The sequence below is a fragment of the Brassica oleracea genome, chromosome C3 (assembly GCF_000695525.1).
Source record: "Brassica oleracea var. oleracea cultivar TO1000 chromosome C3, BOL, whole genome shotgun sequence".
Taxonomy (NCBI): domain Eukaryota; kingdom Viridiplantae; phylum Streptophyta; class Magnoliopsida; order Brassicales; family Brassicaceae; genus Brassica; species Brassica oleracea.
Window position 1 is genome coordinate 31,407,787 of NC_027750.1, and position 1,611 is coordinate 31,409,397.

Here is a 1,611-nt window from a genome sequence, read left to right on the forward strand (position 1 = left end):
GCATTCTACGGATAAAAAAATTGTTTTTTCGAAAATTAAGGAAGTTGCAGTTTTAAAAATATTCTAAAAATATTCTAACTTCCTAAAATGTGTTTTCATTGATTTGCTTCGTGAAAAATAAAAAAAAACGATTTTTAATGTTCTTCTTCACCAATCTATGATTTCCCCATGACTTCTCCATAGTTTGTCTTGTGATTTTCACAAACTCTTGTTCTATGATGCATATCTATACAACATGTGGTGTTTGGGAGTTTGGAGCAACCATGGGATGGATTTTTTCGGCTGATGAGAAAGGGGCTAGGCTACTGTTATTGGAATCAAGTTCTACCTTAGAGGTTTTTAAAAGAATGGTTTTGGAGGATTTTGATATGGAAGAAGATAGCTTACCCGATTTGGAGTTGAGCTATCTACCTACTGAGTTGATCAATACATCAACATGTCCACCTGTGATCATTGCAAATGATCGACAACTTCAGAATTTTGTTGGTTTTGTTCAAAAGTGTGTTTCTACTCGATTGTGTGTAACTTCTAAAGCCAAAGTTGAGAATCTGAATGAACCAGACTTTGATCTTAACAAGTCGCCAGCTGATTCAAGTACTGCTGAAGAGGAGGGAAACTCGGTTGACAGGGGGAACAAACCAGCTCCTATGTTTGTTGAGAGGCAATGCGAGAAAAAGAAAGAAAAGATTAGAGGATTCGAAGTTGATGAGGATGCCTATGATGCTGATACCATGATCTCGGCCAAAGAGGACATACATAATATGTCAAAGTTTTATCTGCTCAATGTTGTTAAGAAGGGACAATTGTTTGAGAAAAAATCTTTGCTGAAGGCGACTTTCGAGATATGTGCAATGAAGCATAACTTTCACTACGAGGTTATCAAAACGGATAGACAGCTTTGGTATGTTAGATGTGAGGATAATGCATGCAATTGGTGTGTTCGAGCAGAGTGTTTGAAGGATTCTGCATATTTCATTATCAAAAAGTATGTTGGTGAACATACATGCGCACCTTCAAGCAAAACCAAACCATGTAAGACTGCTTCGGCCAAAACTATAGGCAGTCTGATTATGCATAGGTATGAAGGCGTTAAGGAAGGGCCGAAATGCAATGATATAATACAGATTATGCGTATGAATCATGGCTGTGAGATCACGAAATCTTTAGCATGGGATGCTCGTGAATATGCGGCTAATGCAGTTAGAGGTATTCCGGAGAGAAGTTATGGAAAAATACCGAAATACTTGCACATGCTGAGAGAGGCTAATCCGGATACACATTCATCGTATGAGATTGACAGCAAAGGGAGATTTCGGTACCTGTTTATTGCATTTGGGCAATCAATACGAGGATTCAACAGAGTCATAAGGAGGGTTATTGTGGTTGATGGCACTTTTCTGAAGAACAAATACAAAGGAGTTCTAATGGTTGCTACTGCTGTAGACAGAAATTCTAATTTGTATCCTCTTGCATTCGGAGTAGTCGACTCAGAGAATGAAAATTTTTGGGAATGGTTTATGAGACAACTAAATGTTGTCATTGCTGTTGATCATCATTTGGCTTTTATTTCGGACAGACATGCGGCCATTGCTAAGGCGCTTGAGACTGTGT

The 1,611-nt window shown here is 38.3% G+C and overlaps 1 protein-coding gene across 1 annotated transcript in view; it reads left to right on the plus strand.

The window, feature by feature from the left end:
• The first annotated feature begins 263 nt into the window (after positions 1 to 263).
• The window catches only part of LOC106330376, a 2,353-nt gene continuing 1,005 nt past the window's right edge, over positions 264 to 1,611 (plus strand). The window contains exon 1 of the mRNA XM_013768850.1: positions 264 to 1,607. Within this exon, the coding sequence (XP_013624304.1) occupies positions 264 to 1,607 (1,344 nt within the window). The remainder of the gene's footprint in view (positions 1,608 to 1,611) is intronic.